Here is a 23,037-nt window from a genome sequence, read left to right as displayed (position 1 = left end):
AAAAGTAAATTAAAAGTTTAAATCCTGAAAAAGATTTTAAACTTGCTTTGTGTTTTGTCGTGTTGACCTAGTGGTGTTAATTATAGCGAAGAAATATAAAAGAAAGGTATGAATTGTTTGCTTTAAAATAATCATTAAGACCGATTTCCTTTAATCTGTCATTGCCACGTTGTAGTGTAGTTTCAATTCATTTAAACTGTCAATGCCATCCTAGTATTATCTCTTCTCTCCATTCATTCAAACAATACAATGACTGGTTCGGCACTTTAATCTCATGAATATGTATCAGTATACAGACACACACACACCGTAGCTGTCACAATGCTGCTTTCCTATTGGTTGGATCGATTCAACAAAATACCCGGATGCTAGACCATGTGCTCGCCAAAGCTAGCTGTCAAAACACGCGGTCGGGCAATTTGGTGATTCATTCACACACTGCGAACTGAATTGACAACAGCGTATATTTTCAACACGGAACACTTTTATTGATAAGGAAAAACGTGCTCTGAAAACCGCTGCTATATGATTGTTTTTTATCTATCTGACTTACGACAACAACACACTACGGTTGTAAACTAATTTGATTGCTTCAAATTGCATATTTTCATCCGATAAAACCAAAATTCGACTTGGAATTTACACCAACGGTGATCACACATGCAGGACGCTAGTGACATATGCAGCATGCGTATATACAACAAAAAAGGTAAGCTGGAGTTCACTACGTTTTCTTTTATATAATTTGCACGAAAATGATGCGATTTTAGTGAATTATACTTTATTTACATGCATTCTCAATTATGTTAAGGAATATATATTTAATATGCACGTGTAGTCGTATATATTGCATATTGTAGTATACTAGTATGTAGCAGGGATGTACATTGTATACATATAGTAATGATAAGACAACGTGGTACGGTATATATCTGATGCAAGCGTATCAATTATGTATGACGGCTCGCCAACAACATGACATCATCAGTAAATTTATAACTGATCAACAACATATCACGAGACTGTCATACCTTTATTCATCTTAAATGATATTATATCATACCTTATACTTTAAACTACGTGGACATTTACTATGGATGCTTAGTCATGAGACTAGAAACTATTATATAATTGTAGATTGAACAGCACGTGTTGTGGTGTACTCTTAGCCTATAGTACCAGGCCATGTACCAAATACCATTGTTCATCATGTCATGCTTTGACCATATAATTTCTTTTTCCAAGAGTGATCGCCAATCGATATGGGTCCCTGAATTTGTTAGCTAGGGACAGGTGTTGTGCATTGTTTGTGTCAAGTTTTTTGTTATACCATAGGCCCTACTGATAACTTGACAGTAGGAAAGCTCTTTGTTTGAAACTCATCACAAGAGAGAAATGTCAACGGAACACGTAATTAAATGATATCAGCAGTAGGACCAGGCATTTTGAAACCCGATAGGGCTTCACGGAGTGCTCTAGAGTACATTACATGACTGTATAGAGCCCAAATTTGGACACAATCTGGTGATAATAATTTTGACATAATAATACTTTCAGCATGGCTACCCAACCTTGTAATGTGACGGGGATGACAGCTCCAAATGGAACTATTTAAAATTCATAACTAGAACCCAGTGCAAACATCATTCACATATTTTCATGTTATTTCATTGAATACAACATTAACATCATTAATACATTTTCTTTTTTCTTGAAATTTATTTAAGAACAAGTGGCAAATACTATCCAAGGTTTTTCTCAGGTGTTTTTGACACAGCAGGTAGTCACTTTAACCTTGCCTATATTGTTATTATCATGATCATGCTTCTGTTTAGCTAGTCAACCATATATACCATGGCATAATTTGACTGTATACCACAAAATCACCCCTAAGGGTACTTCTTACCTATATTACAGTCCAAATACCCATACATAAGATCACCCTCCATGCATATTGGCTATTGTTTCCATTGTTTATGGGTATTTATACCCCTATTGTGTCCATGCGGGCCGTCGTCAGCATGGACGTCGTTCACGCTCGGTAAAATGTCAGAAAAGTGAAAGTAATTTTTCAATCAAAATGTAAAAAAAAAAAATAATAATATGAAATTCCTTTTATTGTATAATTTCAGGATTAGATATCTTACACCTGTAGATTATATTACCTATGTTATATATTGAGGCCTAAACATGATTTGTAACAAAAAGACGCAATCATTTCAAGTATTAAATTTCTTGACACACTGGTATTTCATAGAAATCATGCAACGTCATGGAAGGGAATTTATTTTCAAGAAAAGGCCCGTAGGTCTCAAACACGGACCAATAGCAATTTGCACAAAGCTATGTCTGCTCAAGTCAACTCACGAGGTGCAATTTAGATAGGCTTTATTTACTTAAATTCCCGACATAGACCTCCACGCTGGCATACCATTCCATTACTGGTTGCTGTTTAAACTTCTTTATTGTCCAAAGCAGATTTTCAAATTATCAGTGCACTATGATATCTTTTTACCACCTTGTGGATGGTTAAGTAGAATGTTGTTATTACCTGATGACAGAATGTTTTGAATTCTTACAAAGTTTTAGGGCCTCAATTAAAGTGCGTTTATTCCCCACTTTTATGATGTGGTTATTGTGTCCAAGTTGACATTCGTAGTCACATGACATCCTCCATCAGGTCATTTAAGTGATTTGCATATACCTGCCAAAGAGAAACAAAATGTTAGCTAACAATAAACTTTGCATCCGGTCGATATTGCATTTTTTTTGTTCCATTCATGTGGTCTGTTTAGTCAGTACCCTAATGTTCCCTAATCAATAGTGGGTAAACTTCAATAAAGGCCCATAAAATGTCATTGTCAAGCAAGATTTTTAGGTGGTCTTTTAAATAGGTGTTTTTTAGCATTTTTTTAGCAAGTGCATGGTTCAAGTTTTTTGACAGTTTAAAGTAGTTTGACTTCCCCTTTCGGCTACTCATGATGATGATGCATGGATTGGTCCATAAAAAGCAAACAGTTACTCAGGTAGAAAATCTTTACAAAAATGTGGTGAGAAACCATCACATGTTGTAGTTTAAAATGTTTCTTTCTATTGTTAAGTACCATACAGCCTCGACAGACCTGTCAAACTCATATGTATTGTCCGTTGACTGACTCCAATATCCATTATCATGAAAAAAAAATTCTTTTAATTCAATTCTCCAGTGGTTTGTATGCATACACAATGTAAAATTGTCTCATTTCTTTGAATGAATGGAGATCAGACTATTGTATTGTGCGTGCCTTCCTCGCTTTCATGCCTGATCGATTCGCCATACCTGATGGTAGTCAGCATAAAAAAAATTGAATGCTTTCTTTCTTTATTATTAACTGAGTTTTGAAATGATTATTTCGTCAAGCACCAAGGCATGCCGAATCATTTGAAAATTAATAAGGCCAAATAAAAAAATAAACATGTTTCACGTCCCCTCCCGCTTCCTTTTTTGAGGTTTCATCAATTTATTTTTTATTTTTTGAAATTCAGTTATAACTTTTCAAAAAATATGTCTAGGAAGTTGAAATGCTTTCTATAGCCTTGTTAAGATACAAGAAACATTTTAAATAGGTTTTGTGATCATTGGAGGCTAGGGGGTGTAACTCCCAGAACAACAAATAAAAAAGGGCCTCCTCCTTTTTCCAGGCATTATTGTATACGATAAAACAGCTCTAAGTATGGGTATTTACACCAATTTTGTGATAAAAATAGAAAATAAAAAGCCCCCTCCTCCTCCTTTTTTTCGAAAACCCGGACGTGAAACATGTTTTATTTTTTACTTGGCCTAATAACAAGAGTGCCGGTTGAAATTCCTTTTGATAAATGGGAAATGACACGAAGACTTGTGTTTAAAACGGTGCACGTGTGACGTTAAAATTGGCAAGTCTGAAACGGGAAGGTATTTTAATACTTGTATCGTGTTTATTTGAAATTGAAATGTAACACTTTAATTGAACTGGTCAAAGGATCCACGTGATTGTCTCGCTGACTGAATGGACTGTCCATCTGGTGAGTGGACAGGTTTGGGAGAGTTGTCGTATCATGTTCGACAAGCTACAACTTGTATATAAATAATGCTTTCTCCTTAATTAATTAATGGATACGCTATGTAGATGACAACCGCTGTCATCGCCTGACATTCTTCTTATTTTATTATTTTGACGGCTCGCCAGCGATCGGCGTGACGCCATTACACATACAATTTTTAGGGACGCACCATTTGATACTCAGGGGGGTAGGAAGTTAGGGTCGGGGGAAGTAATTTTTTTTCGCCGCCGAAGGCGGCGAAGTTTGTTTTTTTTCACCGCCGAAGGCGGCAAGTTTTTTTTTTTAATTTCATGCATTACACACAGTTAGGTGGGGAAGGTTTTTTTTTTTTTTAGTGTTGGTGGGGAAAGTTGTTTTTTTTTGCTCATGTAGTGGGTGAATTTTTTTTTTTTTTGAAAAACTTCCTACCCCCACCCTGAGAATCTAATGGTGCGTCCCTTATATCATGTATATGCAGGCATAATAAATGAACTACTGAGTGAGCCGGCATCATTTCATATTTCATTAATGGTTTTAGTGATGCATTTCTGTCATACTAGCTAATGGTGCAATGAATTATGGTGTATTTCGACGTTTTATGTCTGTTTTAATTTGACGAAACCACCCCACATACGGCCACGTGTCAGCTGTAGCGCTGCTTTTTTTTTCAATATTAATGTGATCATGATGTACATGTATACGATTCATCATCTATGTATCGTAAGCTATGTGTCATTGCTAAATGTTAGCCACAATTTCAACACACATCATGTGTCAGAAATAATATAAATATTCTAGTTGTCAACGTGCTCATTGCAGCATTGGTCACATCGCTATACACACGAGATGACACAACAAAGTGGCTCTTATTTAATTGCCAAGTTTTACAGAACCAAACAATTGTCAGCCCGAATCGCGGGTCAAATACTCGGAAAGTCGCCCAATTTGATGTTCTTAACCATTGGTTTCTAATGAGACGACTGAAATTTGCGGGCGCTTTAAAGTTGTCAATTTCTCAACCAATTGTCGTCTATATGGCCTACATGTAGGCCTATTTAGAGTGACACGAAATTGTGAATTCGCGGAGACTGAAATTGTCATAAGTCTCCCAATTGGGCTACTTATCGCGGGTTATTACCCATCTTGTCATTGTCCCTTTAATAAATACAAATAGATATTTTGATTTTTATTTATAGCACCGTATGGCGGGAAACGTAGACAATAGAAACTGCATTGGTGCTGTCACAGGGACAATGGCGAGTCGAGTTTAAATAGATATTTTGTTTGAATGCATCGGAGAATATTGGTATTCAGTCGATAATTCAAGGTGGTCGGTTCAGAGAACTTTAAATATAAATGCTTGAACATTCATGTTTCTACTGAGCAGGCGATTGTAAATGTGGAATGACAGATCTAGAAACACATGGATATTCATTGTTTTTTCTTGGGAACTCAATTGATTACGTAATAATATTGAAACTTATGTAAAATACGCTAGTGATTCGCTTGACATTTCGTAAGTGTCAGGTGAAAAAAAACCACATTTAGAAAGGTCTCAAATTGTCATCGTGAGGCATTTGAAGGGTTAAAATTAAAGATCCAGGCTCTGTCTTGCGTTACAAAAAAAAAATCATTTTTTCACACTTTCGTTCATCGATGTAGATGCCATTAAATAACATTATTATTATAAAACAGATAAATTGAAGGCTTTGATCCTGCGCATCCCTTCCAATGACATCTTATATCCAACGACCCTATTAATATTATTTATTATTATTATTTTCATTATTGAACGAAGATATTCAAAATACCCAGCAATCTCTCCAAAACAACATTGACAGCATTTGTCATTGCGGTACCTATACTCTGTACTTATACATGTTATTGTCCCGACGAGGTCGTGCAGAAAGGCTTTACCAATTGAATGAATGATCATTAAAAAGAGGATGGAACGAGTAATTTAAACTAAATTCAAACCGAGGTGAATTCACTCGAGGGATTATCAGGTTGCCCTTGGCAAAGTTTTTGTTCTTCCTTATTTAATTTGACAATAAAAGGTGAAAACATAACACAGGACCTTCGCACAGGGTTCCTGTGATTATGTTTGTAATTTTTTGGGTTTTGATACAAAAAAAATGAAACGCTTGGCTTGATTGATGATTTTTTTTTTCATTTAAAAAAAATGATATTGCCCATCGTAAATGTGCATTGTAAATCCGTGAGTGGGGTTTCAGAACATACAAATGCTTAATGGGGTCGTCCCTCCACTGGTGGCTGATACCATTGTTTTTTACATTAAAACATTTCACCGTTGTCATGGTATTCCGTAAAAATCTCTTCAGAGGAGGCCAGAAATTTATGTAAAGGTTTTGTAAATTGTATTGAAATTTTAATAATGAAACGCACACGATTGGTCGTTAAAGTTTTATGAAGTTAGCAAATATGAAAGCGAAAGCTATAAATGTTAATTTCAAAGAGCACTTTATAAGTTAACAATGCCCTGCTCGTGTTTTAAGATCGAGAGTGAAGCTCAAAATGTCGCTTTTCGGAAAGCGTTTGATTTTAATGATTTACGCGTGCCTTCCTCTGTCCTATGGATATATGCAACCAAAGCAAATAGGTTTATTATAATAGCTTCCTGGAAACTGGTAGTGAGTATCCGCCCAATATTTCTTATCGCATCCTACCAGAACTCGTATCCCCGGTACACCAAGAATAAACCATACCCTGGAGGTCAAGAGAAGAAAGTGGAATTAAAATTCCTTTTCCGGGTATTTTCTTCCTTCCAATTTGACAGTTCTTAAAAACTGGTCATAGACTTGTCATTTGGATTTTTTCAAAAGGCATCGGATTTGAACAAAAGACGTAAATCAAAACTGCCTCGCGGATCACTGCTTGCTGCAGAGTCGCGAAATTGGTTGAAATCCAGAACGGAAGTTTGATTTCGAAACATCGCAACTTGTTTCTTGTTCTTATTTTATGGCACATTAAGTGTTTTATTAGGTGTCGGTGGGAGGGTGTTTGGTGGTGGGATGTGTGATTTAATTTGAGATGACGTTATTTTGTGAGAATATCCGTAGCCACGGGTCCCGGTCTTTTCATAGGTGCACCGGTCAGGTTCATTTTATATCATGACATAATAAATATGTTTATTGCTCTACTGATGCTCAGAAATCAATTGACTGTCGATTTTACGCTATGACCTTTGCCTTTTTTAACATCTCAAGTTTTGTATGATCTCGAGGATTGACATTAATTCATTCATTTTGAACTTGAAGTGTCATTCTAAAAAGCGATGTCGATATGTGTCTTGTAAAATCTGTTTCTTTGTTTTTGTCAAATCTACGAGGTCATGTATTTTCGCCACTTCCATCATCATACACAATCACTAGGATCTACAACATACTCATCTATCAGGGCTCAGTTCTATAACCCTTATACTATACACATTCACTGAACGACCTTTGAGTACAAAAACTCATACTCTGCAACATTGCACTGTGATTATTTTAATTGAGTTTATAAAACTATGCTGATGAGGCTATTGTGGTCCATAGTGGGTATTGACAAGTGAAGGGCAAAGTTGACAATTTCAAGAGAAACCGATGATGTCATGAGTCGCGTGGATGAGTTGATTTATTAGCCCTCTACTTCCTGGTTCAACCCGTGCCACATGTCACACGGGTGACCGGGGAAACACCAGGCAGGCCAGCTAGACCCTGGATTTATCGGGCGGACCATCTTGTCCAATGTCAAATGCTCCCTTGGGCTAACGCCAGACGTGACCTGAGATATGATCAGGATTTTGACCTTCATTTACAAACTGGATTTGCAACATGTTGGCAACAAGTTATTTTGATCCCATTTTTTTTTTTTTTTTCACCTTATTTTTTTTCTTGGATTTTTTGCTCTTTTACAGGCATGTCGTATAGTGTAGACCCATGCATGCACGCACGTGGTGAATAAAGTCAAAGAGCAGTCAATTAGCGATTTTTTTTTCAAGCATGCCTATTGGCTTTGATATTGGCTCTTGCACGAATTCCTGGTTTTTTACAAAGTCCGAATTTTCACACTTTGATTTTTTTCTGCCTGTTTTGAAACGCGCAAATTTACCCGATATTTCCGACTTTTCACAAGTTAAGTTTCAGGTTTGTTTGAACGGCACTAAACATCTAAAGTGGCATGTCTGTTTTTGTGTCTTCAGGCATCTAGATTTTGAGAATGCATGCACCAATGAAGGAAACTTCTACTTAAACCATCAATTTCCCACCATTTCCATGCTCCCACTAACGTTCCTCAATAACAATTCGAAGAATAAGATCAGATTCCTTGAATCTCGGGGATGTCAAACTTGTCCATAGTCTGTAACGACATCTTGATTAAACATAAGTACTTCCATGTTGTCGTTACCTATATGGCTATTAAAAATATCATAGCCCTTCGAAGCTTCCCATCAAATTAGCGAGGTAATTAGGGTACAGAAGCTCAGCTATTAACTTTTGCAACAAGCCATGCACCAGACACCTTGAGGCCGTTTTTAAATAATAAAGAAATAGTAGACGTATAAAAACTATTGACAGTTTAAAGGATATTAGGATGGAAACATGCTATATCCTGCCGTTTGAATTGGAATGACCTTTCCTTTGTCCCCGTACACTTGTGTTCAAGTGAGATTGGCCCTTGTCTTGCTATTACCCCCTTTTCCGGTGGTTTGTCTTGTAATTGAGTCAAATGCACTATTTCCTTGTTTTGTTTATCCCGGGCAAGAATAGTGTTGCTCTTGCGATGAACTCTTGTTTGTCAAAAGTTGATACAAGAATAAATTGTCAATGTCGTATTGCACAAATACCAAAATAGAAGTGCGAGTTTCTCGGGAATTATCGATGTGGTGAGTTATTTTGAAGGCTCTTAGAGGTTTTTAATTGAAAGTTCTTTTTGTGGCGGTTGGCCAAAATTAGCGATGACATGATGACAGTCGATTCAATTGCAAAGTGTATTATTGGTACTGGTACGTAGATGACTATTTGTCATAAGTGTGAAAAGTGCACAACGTCATTACCGTTCATCTTCTCATAGTACAAAAATAGAAACTGTATACAAAACACAATGTCATCATCATAAAGCTTTATAAGATATTTTACAGAAAATATTCTCGCGCGTCGGATTTTGAGATCAAGCTATATTTCTAACCGAGGTAAGAACAATCTTAGTTTTTACAAGATTCTTCAGTTTGGAGCTCACTTATTAATCATAATCACAACTCTTGCATATTTTTCCTATTTTTAGAGAATGAGTAGGGCCCTATTGAATAATCAACATGATCAAGAGAGTTAAGTTCGATTACAGATTCTAGAATGTGGTTCGATACATTTTTGTTAGTGATGACGCTTCATTGCGATGTCTATAATAGTACAATGGTGGTAAAATGACCGTCAGCTGTTTCTTTCTTTGTTGCCGATTGAGAGAAAACAAGGGCAGAACTAAAGCGAATGGAATGAATCATTGGATACGATTTTATCGACTTGTTCCAACACATGACAAAAGATAAATATAACGGGATGAACTGATGATGACACTTGTTATGTTACCCAATGTATTATTTGTATCGTACGAGTTCTTAGAAATTTAATAATTATTTGGATATAGGCCCACGGCTATTTCTTTCTCATGATGCGAGGTCGGAGCAAGCCACAAAATGTATAGACAATCAACTATGCCCACCAAAGAGGAGACTTGTTGTTGTTATTATTAATTTGATAATTATTGAACCTTTTTGATCTCATGAAAATAAATTAAACATTTTTTTAACAATTCCCATTTTTTTTACCATTCACGCCATACTACAAATGCAAAAAAAAAAAAATCAGGTCATGGTGGGATGAGGGGTGATTTAGAATTGACCCTGGATATTATATAATATAGATGTACAAATATATTATCAAATCAATGATATTTTACCCAAGATTGCGGGAGGTATTCACATTTATACACGTGTTACCATGAGAGAGAATATAATTTTAATGAAAATTAAAATAACAGCGTGATTTTAGGAGGTTTATGTCTGACGAGTCGTGACTTGGCCGTCAGCTGGCATTGATGATCAAGAATACTCAATGAGGATGTGAATTAACTAATGTCAATTTATTAGTACGTCGGAACATGGGCTTGGTTGTGCAACATTAATATTGTTACATATTTCAGTTATGTCAGCAGAGTCATACAATACATATAATTATATAGGCCTAAACCTTTAAATTAAAAAAAATCCCCTTAAAAGGGATAGCTGGCCTCACAATTGAGAAGAGGACTTTCATACAAAAAATAGACCCTTTGCTGAATTGCCATATTTATTTACTGGACTTGCACTTAACCAATCCATACCACGTTGACAGTCTCTAAAATAATTAGATCTTTCAGCATGTGAAACAATCATGAAGAATATCATCTCTTTTCGTTAGCTCGAATCTGTCATCTCCAGTCTAGATCGTGCTTTTTTAATTTTGACATTTCATATCGGTTCCGTTACACTACCCCCCTCTCATTACGGATGTGTATATAATTTCACCGTGTGACTATAATACTATACACGTGGTGTTTTGATCATATTTTCAGGCATAAAAAAGAAAACTCCAGTGGTTTATCGAAATATTCAATGGAGTGCAACCGGTGAACATCACCGCTTATTGGAAAGATAATTACCATCGTTCAGATGACGAGCTCCCTTGCCAGCATGTTGCCCGTGTGGCAGAACAAAGAATAGCACTGTTAAATAATTATTATCGAATGAGAGCTGTCAAAAGCATCTGTAGCCAATTTTAATTTTTGATTTCTTTTTTTCTTTTTGATATGGTGATCGATTTTTTTCTTTAAAAGGACGACGGTCCGACTGAGAGCGCGTGTGCGTCAGCTTGCATGCGGACAATGCAAATCTTGGAACTGTCAAAGACGAAAATAAATAGACCTAATTCAATATGGTGACCATTGTATACATGAGTCGGATCATACCTTAAACAAGCAACAATTTGAAATTCCATGTACCATGTGTGCGATAATAAAGACCAAGATTAGGCCTACCTTATTTTTAAACTAAACGAGGCTTCTTTGTTCCGAATCTATCCTCAATTAGCCGGTCGTTTCAGTATCTGTTTCATGTGTTCTGCTTATCAATTTACAGTTTTAATTATGATAAGTGAACATTTATCATTTTTTAATTCGAGCTGGAGTAATGCACAATTTAGTGAAATAAGTGATGATGCTAATTATGACGGACGAACCGCTACGGTTGTCTGTATTGTAGGGATTCTATAGGGGTATTTAGTATCACATGATAGATATGTAACACCACAGACCCTAGAAAAAAGAACACTCGCAATCTTGTAGACATTTTTCATTATTTAAAATATTTAACACTTTATTTTTTTTTAAACGAGGCACATTATTCCGCGTATAGGGTATATTTCAGTGTTTGTTTTGTTTTTCTGTTTGAAATAATAAACCATGTCGACTATCTTAATAATCGAAAATGTTCCTTCGAAACATCATTGTTAATAATGTTTTACAAAATATCAACATGCATGGATGGTACGGTATAATTGATATCTTGAAAACAATGTGGATCGAAACAAATATCCAATATAATAGAACCCTTAAATAAATGTTGTGACTGATCATGGACTGATCTGATGGGAGTTTCACTTTTGTGTCAGGTCCTATGTTCTCAGTTTTCATTAACTAGGCATATCCCGTTTGTTCATTTTTTTTTAATTATTTTTTTTTTCTTCAAATTTTAATATAATTTGCGGGTATGAATGTTGCTGGTTTCACTTGAGACATAGCACCTGGGTGCACTTTGTATGTCGAAAAAGCTTTCATTCGAGGAAAGATAGGAAAAGTTTCAGTCACTGACAGCTCGTAATTGTGCATGGTTTATATTTCGGTTATTAATAATTTTTATTATCCACGTTTATGACGAAAATTAGTTTTTAAAAGACGCAGGTACTGTCGCGTCGAGTGGTTGTCAAGATGCGTGTACGTGTTCATGCTTACAACGAAACTAATGAAATACAAAAGGGTTTCGCTCAAAATTACTTTCAGGAGCCGTTGGTTATTAACTTATTACTAGCTATATTAATAATAAGGAAGAAAATGGTGTGAAGGGAAATGAACAAACGGGGGGGGTCCAAAAACAACAACACAAAATATAATGCTGCACACCACCCAAAGAACCACATGAGATGGTGTGATGGTGATAATTATGCCGAGATGATGAGAAAACAAGCTTTGTGAAATGAATTGCTGGTCATTTGAGAGACGAAAATGATATTGATGTATACATGTAAATGCTCATATGATGGATGATGGTCAGTGTCAACTGCTATTGTGGGTAACTGAGTCACGTTGCTGTGGTAACCGGTAACTCCAACATCATGGCAGCACCATGAGCACCTACTAGTACGCTATGGATAGACTACATATCGAGTTGTTTATGCTGTTTACTTGCGTAACCGATATTTTTGCGATCTTAGTAATGTTTATGTGCATGGTCCAGGCACGCGGTACCCGGATGTGTAAACAAACCACGCATTTATGTTTATCAAATATCAAAAATACCTCGTGCTGGTCTCTTTCCTGTCATATGTTCGGATGGTCTGCAATGCATGCAGTGTCATTACTATTAATAGCGACCTACCTCAGTCCACGCCATGGTCTACGGTAGCGCCCATAAACTATGACGTGTACTATCGCTATCATAATGATATGTTTGATAAACTTAGGTGTAAATGTGTTTTTGTCATTAGTAATATTTTACTCATACATGTGGTTTTCTTTTTTGGGAATTAACTACTCGACAGCTCATCACTAGGAGTGGTTGATTACTTGTCAGTGGTAATTATTGCAAAGATGGTTTTGCTATTATTATTACCTTTTAATTTGGAAAATTAATATGACAACGGCGGCTCTGTCATCGGCCACGAGGGAAACTATAAACAGAGCACACACACCAGTTGTAAACATCCAGGGATAGAAACAAATTACACCAATTGGGACCAAAATATTATTAAACAATAAACATGCTGTTAATTATTTATAAACAGGCCATTGTACTTATTTTTATATTACGTTTTAAAAAAAATGGTCAACAAATATCGACGTTTTAATACTTGTTGCTATATTTGTTACAAATTGTACCGATTCATGCTTGATTAGGTCGGGACATATACGCATAGCTATTTTTGAATAATGGTGGTTTAGTCTTTCCATAATTGAGTTCATTAGTTAATGAATTGAAACTAAAATAAGTCATTTGGCCTAGTCACGAATGCGCATCATGTGGAATGCGTAAGTAATGGATATTTATGCATTGGTAGTTTGTGATTATAAAATTATTTAAATTAACAAAATTAATCGCGTGTATATATTTTCAATGATGTTTACGATGAAAGGCATGTTGTGGGTATTCATCATAAATATAAAAATTTCAAAACATTGTGGCTGGCAAAGTAATTTTTGACGAAGTAGCCTATTGCATGCAAATTGCTGGTAATTTTTGGTGAGTAGGAGCCTACTACATTGACGCCCTCAACCATGTCTATCGCTAGCAGTTACTGTCTGAATCAGTGTCATCAACATCATCATGTGTCATTTCGCCATTACACGCTGTTTCCCGCCACGCAGCCAGCCACAACCAGCTGATATCGTTGGCATTCTGCCAATATAGTATAAATAGTGAATAAATAACAATATTCTCTTTCATAATTATTATTTTTTTGGAGTTTGTACATTTGACGTTTATCACGACTGTCACAAAGAGGAAACGATATATTTGCATTGGTACTATCATTTGGTACCACCGGAACCTCACCCCTGGAGCGGGGGTCCAATGATCATTGATAAAACCTGCCCAACTAGAAGTCAATTTTATGTTGAAATAATATTTCTTTCAAGTCAGGTGCTTTTGTGTTTTATAGTTTACTTGGTGTGTATAAAACGTCTGACGTGAAAAAGTAGGCTATTCAATGTGGTTCTATTTATGTGTGTAATTTTGTTGTGATCGGAAAGCCATAGAAAACTTGAATTTCTATTCAGATTTGTTTTGAGTTTGAAAGAATAGCACCTGTTTGTAGGGGTGTGATTATGTTTGGTGGTAGATGGGACCGCGATGTGACGCTTCATTTGTCGCGCACCTGTATGGTAGTTTACTTGAACGGCCTTTGTTTCCTTTTTCAAAATGGTTAACCAACGTTTTACTAAGGGATGTATTAATATTTTATAAGTCATGGGTCTTTGGCATGATTCCCGTTTCTTTAAAAAAAAAAAAAAAATTGGGGGGCGCTAACCTGATTTTGAGAAGATATTTTTGAATTTTGAACAATTTCATCAGGAATCTACTGCTGGTTGATGGTATCTGAAAATATTTGCCGTTAAATAAAAGAAAAATATAGTATATTTAACATGTATTTACCAATTTCTATATTAAGCCACTACACCCACCATCCACCAATACAACTCACATTTTACAGTGAGCTTCTGAAGTAGCAAGTGACGTACAATGTGTATCAAATTGTTTTGTTTATCAACATTAACGCCCACTCGCGTTCAAAGAAACTAAAATAAGTATATTACTGATCCTTATCGAAACAAATTATTTATATCCATCGATAAGGCTAGACTCCGATCCAATGAAAAGAAGTACACAATGTTCACCTTTTTTTTTCATAAATTCTAGTTTTTGACCCACCCAAACGTCAAATTAACTGCAAATTGCGATGACAGCGACTGAAAAGCCCGTTCATGTGGTTTTCGCACAGGTAGTAGGCTCACCATCGCGAGTTCAAGGGTATGGTAATCAGGAAGACTTGTTATGTTCAGCGTCAATGAAGCGAGTGTTTATTCCATTCAAGTAAATCCTCAACCAATATTATCCCTCTCGTCTAGTTCAAGTTGTATTCTTTATACTTTAAGGCCTATGTACGTGTAAAATTGACTGGCGCCATGATATTTACATATTGAGACCCTAGCAACGTGTCAAGTGATCCTTTAATAAATATCACATTATTATCGTGCTTGTAATGTAATCATTACCGATTTGATCTGTTTGATGAAAAACGTGGACTTCAGTTTCCACCTGAACGTGGCTCTTAACCCCCTGTGTACTACATGGCGATCTAACATTGCCTCTGATTGGTCAATTACATGATATCTTCATTTTAATCACCAATCAGAATGGAGTTTTGCAAATAATTCACCCCAATTTTTTTGGGGGTGATGAAATTATTCTAACAATGTTGCTGATTGGTCCAATTGATTATGAAAGTTTCATTTTGGCCAATCGGCAGGTAGTTCTCATGGGGTTAATCAAAGGGTGTCGAATTAACCTCATGTATACTGTTGATGATCTTTGGTTGATGATATTGGTTCATGATATAGCTTTAGCAGACTGTATTCTGACCGGGCATTTTGACTTCACTTTGAACTGTTGTTATATAATTTTTTTTAAATCATATATTTAATGTGCATGCCCGCATGTAGGCTACAAACATTCCGAGTATTGGTTTAGTTTTTTTTTCCATGGATACTGGATTTGACAAGTTTATAGAAGCAAATATCGGAAACGACTGATTGATATTTGTCAGGTCAAAGGTTAAAGTAATTATCATTTAATCGCTATGTGTACATATCCTACGCACCTATGTTGACAAGTCAGTTGTAGTTGGAAAGTAAACAATTCCCGCCAGGTGCTTTATTTGTATACCTTATTTAATGTTTGTTCTCTTTTTGTGTTTTTGATCTTGCAGCTAATTCTCCAGAGAAGACCACCATGCCTCATGCACCCACCGACGGAGTCATTCACAAGAAGTTCCGTCCAGCCCCTCTTGCCAGCAACAGTACCTATAGCGACATAACCACCATGGCAGATACTACACCCATTAGTACACCAACCAACAGTTCCGGGGGTCCTCCTGCTAAGAAAAGACGGGGTAACCTTCCAAAGGAATCTGTGAACATATTGAAAATGTGGTTGTATGAACATCGGTATAATGCCTACCCAAATGATCAAGAAAAAGTCCACCTTGCTCGATTAGCTAATCTGTCCCTCCTCCAAGTGTGCAACTGGTTCATCAATGCAAGGAGAAGAATCCTTCCCGATATGATCCGGCAAGAAGGTCGCGACCCCGACAAGTTCACGATCAGCCGTCGCACATCCGGGAAATCCACGAGTAGTAGCTCAAGCAGCACAAGCACGCCCTCAGAAGACGGCGACAGTAACATGGGGTCCGCATCTGATGGTAGTTGTGGCTCCCGGAGCCAGTAGAAAATAGCGACATGGGTGATGATGCTCCTGATCTGTCTGGAAGCAGCAGCGGTATGAATCCCGCCCTACTCTCGCGATGACCTCTCAGCCTGCAATAGTCCCCCACATTTGGAACGTGAAGATACACGACCACCAAGTGCTGACCAAGAGCAAGATCGCGAGGAAAGAATGGACACAGACACTCACAATCTTCTCAGATGCAATGAGCCCTCATCTTCTCTTACATGTTACCCCGGTCCATCCATGTTTCCGTATCCAGTAATTACACCGTTATACAGACCAACAGCTATATCACCGGCATCACAGACTCTGTACCCACTCCCTCCACACTCATCAGACTCTCATCGCTACTCGCCAAACAGTGGACTTCATTATTACAGTAGCGCGTCGTCGACCATGCCAGCACACCAACACACCACCCCTCCGCCGTCCCCGCCAAGACCGCTCGCAACCCCGCTAACAGCTAGTGGTCGGTCTGTAAGTGGTGCTACAGAAGAAGCCAAGTTCAATCCTTTACACATGCTTGTGGACGCCGCACTCTGGAAACGCGAAAATGAAATGAGTCAAATAACGCCACCACACCACCCGGGACATTATGGCAGGGTCGTGGCTTGTTAAGACTGACTGAAAAGTACTTTTTTTTGATAAACTTTGAAAGGAAAAACCTTTTTGAACTATTCCAGTTCTTATGAATGCCCTGATACATTGTACTTATCAAGACGAAATTTTGTATTTATGTAATGTTTTGGCCTTATTTATTCAAAGTTCCAGAGCAAGTGGTGCTAACTTAAAAGAAGGAATTTCAATAAGATGATATTTAGGATGGTACTTTAATACCGATCAATGCAAAAAAATATTGTTTTCGCTTTACTAATAGTAATAATAGCCTCACAAAACAGGTCTTTATAACAAATGGAATAGTTAAATTAATGCATCAATATCTTCACATTTTTGTAATGTAATTCTGTCAAGTGCCTTGACTCAAGATTTCTAACTATAACATGTGACTTCTGTCGTGCCAGACTTCATTCAACATTTCAAGATAGAAAACAAAAGTTGGGTGTGATATGAGTTATTCCCTATCATGAAAGACATGCAAGCTTTATGATGTCACATGATCATCAAGATATCACTTTATAACCATGACGTCATCATGAAGCTGAAGTCGGACTCGGAAAAGGCATCATTATGTCAACAATGCCGAAATACTAGTAATAGTCATGATTGTTGTAAAATGCATGCAATATATGAAAGAATGATGTTATATAATATGTGATAACTGTCAAAGGGAAATAAGAATAGGAAATGTTTATAACGAGACTACTGTCATCATATCTCACACTAGGATCCACAATATGCTCATCTATCAAGGCACAGTTCTTTAACCCCAATACATTTGCACAATCATTGAATGACCTTTGAACATTTGGGTACAAAAACTCGTACTCTGAAACATGAGGTCTAATTTTGCACTAAGATTGTTTAATTGAGGTTATCGAACTATGCCATTGGGATGAGGCCATTGTGGTCCATAGTGTCAAGAAGACACGAAAGAAGAGTGCACTATCAAGCAAAAAGAGTCATTTGTTGCCGAAACTGATCTTGACATACGGCTGTGTTTTGTTCTTTTCGGCAACGTGAAAATATTCAGAAAATAACAAATCTTCAGAGCAATAACATGCGCTGAAGATGCCGGTTGACCCAGTGAAAGCTCTCCAGTGAGTGTACCAAATTTTGAGTAGCGTAGAAGTTTAATTTTGCTTTCTATGCAAATATTCGTATCTCAAGATCATTAACTCGTTTATTGAGAGGATATTCAGCATAATTGTGAATTTATAAATTGAGCAAAACTTGGTTCAGTCCGACAAATGACTTATTTTGGCTGATGTCACAGATTTAAAATGGTTGCTGGTTAGTTGTATGTCCGGTCAACAAAAACGCCTAGTTTTTGACATTAAGTTCCCTGTTTATCAATATTTTTTGGCTTAAATATACTTTGAATATTTGCCTCCAAAATGTAAAAATATTGTGTCGGCGAAATCTTTTTTTAACAAATGATCTATTTGGTCATAAAACTGCACATATATCGGTGTATTGCATACTACATACTACAACATTTATAAAGCGCCTTTTCAAGAAGTTTCAGAGCGCTGATTGCATCGAGCACTTTCTGGTTATCAGATTCTTTGCCGAAGTAAGGAAATAGAGATGAGAACGGCATAGTTACAGAATCACTGACGTAAGTTTTGAGATATCATAAGTTAACATAAAAACAGGCGAAAATTCAGAGAATTGTTTTTGTTGACCGGACCAAATGTCGTCATGTTAATATCATGTTAAACAGATACTTTAGCGATGGTGTATATATAAATTGTTACAGGTTGTCAATGGTAGCATCAGGAATATACTGGTACTAAAGAAACTGCATGTGGTTCAAAAATAGTGTGTAATATCGTAAGTGCCGCTACAGACTCCGGGTATTCGGCGTAGAATATTTGGTGCAACATATCAATGTTATTTAATCTAGTCCCATTCTATTTCCAGTAATGTTAAAGTTCTAACGAATGTTTGATGCCATAAAATCGATAATATATTACGTATAATATCTGTTAGAAAAATATTATCGATTTTAAGTCATCAAACATTCGTTAGAAGTTGAACATTACTGGAAATAGAACGGGAATAGATTAAATAACGTAGATATACATTACATCGAATAAAAGGTCTGTAGGTCACTAACTCTTGATGAGTAGCTCATTTTGTTAGTCATCAAAGAAAGAATTGCGAGCACAATTCTATAACTTTCTTTCAGTGAACCACAATACAACAAGTAAGAGAGAAAGTACACAATGGTGGTTTAGACTTGGACGTGTCGTTTTTGATGCGTACATCGCCTAAAGTTAATGCGTACACAACCATAACAAGTGATTATATCAAAATTCTGGCCCAATTCCAACACCATATTCTGTAAAGAAATGGTATTGTCAAATATTTTTGATCATTTTTCTTTTTCAATTTCAATAGGCCGGCAGCCGCAGTGTTGCACGTTAACATTGGTAAAATGAAACAATATGTTCGAATTCAGGATTGAATTGTGTCAAACTTGGAAAGCCACATTGTGGTTTTGTGTGTCTTTTCACACTGGTGTTCAGAGACATAAAGTTTTAGACACATCAAAGGCATAAAGCCATAATGTACAATTTCCTTCAAATTTTAATTTTATTATTCTTTACCCGAAATGCTGAACTGATATTAGTAATAAGATCGTACATTATAGCTTTGCAGTTATTATTCCAATGTTTTCTCAAGGCTGATGTTTAAGTTATTGGTTATGCGCCTTTTTCTATTTTGAAAAGACTGTTCAATGTTATACCTGGCCATGTTTTCAGTGTACTTACCTGATAAGATTCAAATCAACAAACCTTCCTTGTTCCCTATACAGTATTCCGTTCTGAAGTCAAACATTAAATACCCGATAAACGAACCCAAAATCATGAGTTTACATTAAAATATTGATCATGTTTTATAATTGTGAATGAGAAAAAATGATTACGCCAATTAAAAATCGTTCATGCGGTTGTAATAATGTTATATGAATTAAAAAGTGCATAAATTCAATAATTTTCCAAACGGTACTAATTATTCCTGCGTTGTGTATGCAATAATTACTATATGCTCAACAAGATTTGAGCATTTTATTTATTTACAAGCAATCAAATTTCTTCCCATTTTCGTAATTTTATACCAAAATTTTTGTATGGCAAATTTAAAATTGCTTGATTTTTGTATGAATTTTCAATTACCTTACGGTGTTTTTTGCAAGATGCAAAATTAAATTTAATTGGAATTTTTGTATTTTATGTGATGTTAATACCAAGTATTATACGATGGGCTATTCGGGAAAATAAAAGTGGATACCCCCTATAGAAGAGTTACTTTTCAATAAATGTCTGGATTTCCATGTTTGCTTTCTGAAAACAGATGGCATTTACTGAAAAAGGCTTGGAAATGCAATTAAATGAATGAAATTGTCCAAACTGAGCTCTCAATTTGAGGATTTCCAACTATTTGTGTGTTGGATTTTTCGCCTTTGGACACTTAAAAAAGTGTGAATTTCCAGCAATCACGACTGGACTAAAAGTCAGGAAATCCAAACTCTTCTATAGGAGGTGTGCATCTGAAATAGCCCAATATTCAATTCGTTAAGTAGTATCCCTATGTCGCCAAAAAGTATTTGAGTCCTGTAAGGTATTTCATTTAATAATTGAATTTATATTGTTGGAGAAAGGAGACGATTGGAACATTGGCTATAAAATGGCTTGCTAGATGTTACATGCTCCGTTTACAATGTAATTTTGTTTCTTTTTATCTTCCATGTTTTCATATACATGTATCTCTGATTCTCTGTCTTGATAATTATATGTCGAACCGTCTCACAACAGGAATGTATTTTCCAGAAAATAAATTAATTTTAGAATGAATTATATTCTTGTTTCTGGCAATGTATGTATTCATGTGAATGGATTACACAATGAATTTCGAAATCTCTTGGAACATACATTTCTGTAGGACAGTTAGATGATGTTCATCTTATTTCTAGAAACACCTTATGTTCCTAGAAACACTTTAAGGATGAGAAAATGTGATTTTATTTCATTATAATTGGATGTTGGTTGGTGTAACTAGTTTACAATCGAGTCGCTCCTGTGATCGAGTTCTGACCAATAAGCGTGCCGGTTTCATACCGATTGTAAAGAACGTTCCATTTCAATGGGGAAATAAATTGTCATGGTTACATATATGTAGCAGCAATGAAGTGTAAGTTGACGCTTTATCATTAGCTCAATTTGTGAAGCTTTTTGGATATTTTTCCTCAAATCTTCATAAAAGTACATCAAAATGGCTCGTAGCGCAGTGGCTCAAGTGTTTCAATATGTACACATATTCAGCTAGCTGAACAGGACTGATCTTGCGGTTCTTGATGAACCAAATGTGTGGGGATTGGGAAAACCATTTTGCCACTGGTTCAACAGGAATCGCAAGAACTACATTAACTGAATGCAATATTTGAACACGATTCCCTCTGAGATGCTAAGCCATTTTAGTTTACTTTCAAGAAATTGTTGCATTTCGTGATCCAAAGTTTTGTCCCACACCACCAAACTTACCTTCCTTATAAATAGATTCGGTCATTCGACAAAGACATCATCCACTTGTCTGTCCACAGACAGAAAACTGAAATTCGGAAATGAGCTTTTTTAGTGGATAGATATTGACCCACAAGCTTATCCCAATAAGATGATATAATCACGAAATGTTCCTTAAGATTAAGCGTCGCTTTTGTTGTAAAGAAAGGAAGCCATTTATGTGCTTTAGTAGATTACGGTATTGGTTATGCAGCTAGAATTCTTCTCTTTATTAATTAATCATTTATTGAACTTTTCATTTATTGTAATATACTTCTTTTGCCTTCTGTGAATACTGGATATTAAGGGAATTTATGTTGAAATTATTACGTAATGTGCTTTTTGCGTGAATGTGATATTATATAATAAATTATATGTGAGCAACTCTTTTACTGCTCTTTTCTGTACATTGATGAATGACTTGTGTGTTTTATTTCATTTGGTGATAATCTTTGTTGGCAAATAATAGCAGAGTTATACAGTTTTAAGTGATCAACATTTACCATGTTTATTAAAGCATGTGAAAATGCTGCAGATTTTACAATCAAGAATGGATTAATTTGGCCCTACATTGTCAATTTTAAGTGCCCCAATGCTATTCTATTAGTTACTATATTAAATCTAAGGTAACGAGGTAATATTCAATTGAGGCAGATTCTGTTACTATATAAACATTACCAAAAAGTACCCCCCTTAAATAATGGTCATTATTCCTAAACCGTTTATTGTATGCCAACTTGGGAATATGCAGTCGAAGCTGAATTTATTTCTGCGCATTATGACACATTTGTTCAAATGGTTCCAATATTGATGCCGCAGCGTACATTTAAGGTTGGTCTGAACCCTGGAATTATGGAAACTTTCGGGCCTCATAACTTCTAATTTGTTGGTCTAAAGTATATAAAAGTATACATATTTAGAATGGCAAAGACTTGATAAGTTCATCTGTGAGGTCAAATTTGGGCCAAAATGGCACTTTTGGCCCAAAATCCCAAAAATAACGTTTTTTGGCCCACTTTTTTGTGCACCGTAACAAAATAAATTATTGGGCCAAAATTATTTTTTCTTAATTTTTAAAAACTAGATCAAAATATCTAGGACCCGTTTTTTCATTTTTTTGAATTTTGACCAATTTCACCAAAAATATTTGAAATTTGTGCCAAAATTGGGCTTTTTTTGATTTTTTTTGAAAAATCACCATTTTTTACCATTTTTTGCGCAAATTTCTCAAAGTTAGTCGAAAGTCAAAGAAAATGAAAAAACGGGTCCTAGATATTTTGATCTAGTTTTTAAAAATTAATAAAAAAACATTTTGGCCAAGAATTTTTTGTTACGGTGCAAAAAGAAGTGGGCCAAAACCGTTATTTTTAGATTTTGGGCCAAAAGTGCCATTTTGGCCCAAATTTGACCTCACAGAGGAACTTATCAAGTCTTTGCCATTCTAAATATGTATACTTTTATATACTTTGGACCAAC

The 23,037-nt window shown here is 35.9% G+C and overlaps 1 protein-coding gene across 1 annotated transcript; it reads left to right on the top strand.

The window, feature by feature from the left end:
- The first annotated feature begins 414 nt into the window (after positions 1-414).
- On the top strand, positions 415-21,974 carry LOC140140065 (uncharacterized). The gene is given in 4 exon segments (XM_072161878.1): positions 415-709; positions 15,858-16,358; positions 16,361-16,433; positions 16,435-21,974. Coding segments are annotated over 4 exon segments (1,182 nt in total). The 5' UTR covers positions 415-660; the 3' UTR covers positions 16,994-21,974.
- Positions 21,975-23,037: the final 1,063 nt, after the last annotated feature.

This window comes from Amphiura filiformis, chromosome 18 (genome assembly GCF_039555335.1).
Source record: "Amphiura filiformis chromosome 18, Afil_fr2py, whole genome shotgun sequence".
NCBI classification, from domain to species: domain Eukaryota; kingdom Metazoa; phylum Echinodermata; class Ophiuroidea; order Amphilepidida; family Amphiuridae; genus Amphiura; species Amphiura filiformis.
The sequence above is the reverse complement of the archived record's forward strand: the minus strand, read 5'-3'. Positions and strand labels throughout refer to the sequence as shown.